This window comes from Helobdella robusta (assembly GCF_000326865.2).
Source record: "Helobdella robusta unplaced genomic scaffold HELROscaffold_4411, whole genome shotgun sequence".
Classification (NCBI taxonomy): Eukaryota; Metazoa; Annelida; class Clitellata; order Rhynchobdellida; family Glossiphoniidae; genus Helobdella; species Helobdella robusta.
The window spans coordinates 1-1051 of record NW_008705068.1 but is presented as its reverse complement, the minus strand read 5'-3'; the positions used below and the strand labels follow the sequence as shown (position 1 = coordinate 1051).

General features: G+C 33.4%; 1 protein-coding gene across 1 annotated transcript; it reads left to right on the top strand.

Annotated features, from left to right (window-relative positions):
* Positions 1 to 40: 40 nt before the first annotated feature.
* HELRODRAFT_93097 (hypothetical protein) lies at positions 41 to 762 on the top strand (the record flags this gene model as incomplete). The annotated part of the gene is made up of 2 exons (XM_009026018.1): positions 41 to 140; positions 671 to 762. Coding segments are annotated over 2 exons (192 nt in total), but the record flags the coding sequence as incomplete, so codon positions are not given.
* Between the last annotated feature and the right edge of the window lie 289 nt (positions 763 to 1051).

Genomic DNA, 1051 nt, shown 5'->3' with positions numbered 1-1051 from the left:
ATTAATTAAAATTGGAATTAATTTACTTCAAAATTGTCTCAGATTTCCCTATTACAAAGATAGATTTCCAGCATGGCAGAACAGCATTCGTCACAACCTAAGTCTCAATGATTGCTTCATTAAGATGCCTAGAGAACCAGGTATGAATGAATAAATGAATGAATGAATGATTGAATGAATGAATGAATAAGTGAATGAATGAATGAATGAATGATTAGTGGATAAACAAGTGAAAGCATGAGAGAATGAATGACATTCTCGCTTGGCAAAATAGCATTCGACACAATCTAAGTTTAAACGATTTCGTTATTGGGATGTCCAGAGAATCAGGTTTGAATGAATGAATGAATGAATAAATGAATGAATGAATGAATGAATGAACGATTAGTAGATAAACAAGTAAATGAATAAATGAATTAATGATGGAAGGAATGAACTTCTCACTTGGCAAAATAGCATTCGACACAATCCAAGTTTAAACGATTTCTTTATTAAGTTGTCCGAAGAACCAGGTTTGAATGAATGAATTTATGAATGAACAAACGAATGAATAAATGAATGAATAAATAGATAAATTACAGATTAATCAATCATTCAATCGATCGACCAATCAATCAATCGATCGATCGATCAATCACTCAATCAATCAATCAATCAATCAACCAATCAGGCAATCCAGGCAAGGGCAACTACTGGACTCTTGACCCAGCATCCGAGGACATGTTCGATAACGGCAGCTTTCTTCGGAGAAGGAAAAGGTGACAAGTTATTCTCCCTCTTTTTCTTTTTCCTTTTCATCTTCTTTCTCTTCTTCCTCTCTTTCTTTTTCTTCTTCTTCTTCATCTTCTTCTTCATCTTCATCTTCTTCTTCATCTTCTTCTTCTTCTTCTTCATCTTCTTCTTCTTCATCTTCATCTTCTTCTTCATCTTCTTCTTCTTCTTCTTCATCTTCATCTTCATCTTCTTCTTCTTCTTCTTCTTCTTCTTCATCTTCTTCATCATCTTCTTCTTCTTCTTCTTCTTCTTCATCTTCATCTTCTTCTTCATCTCT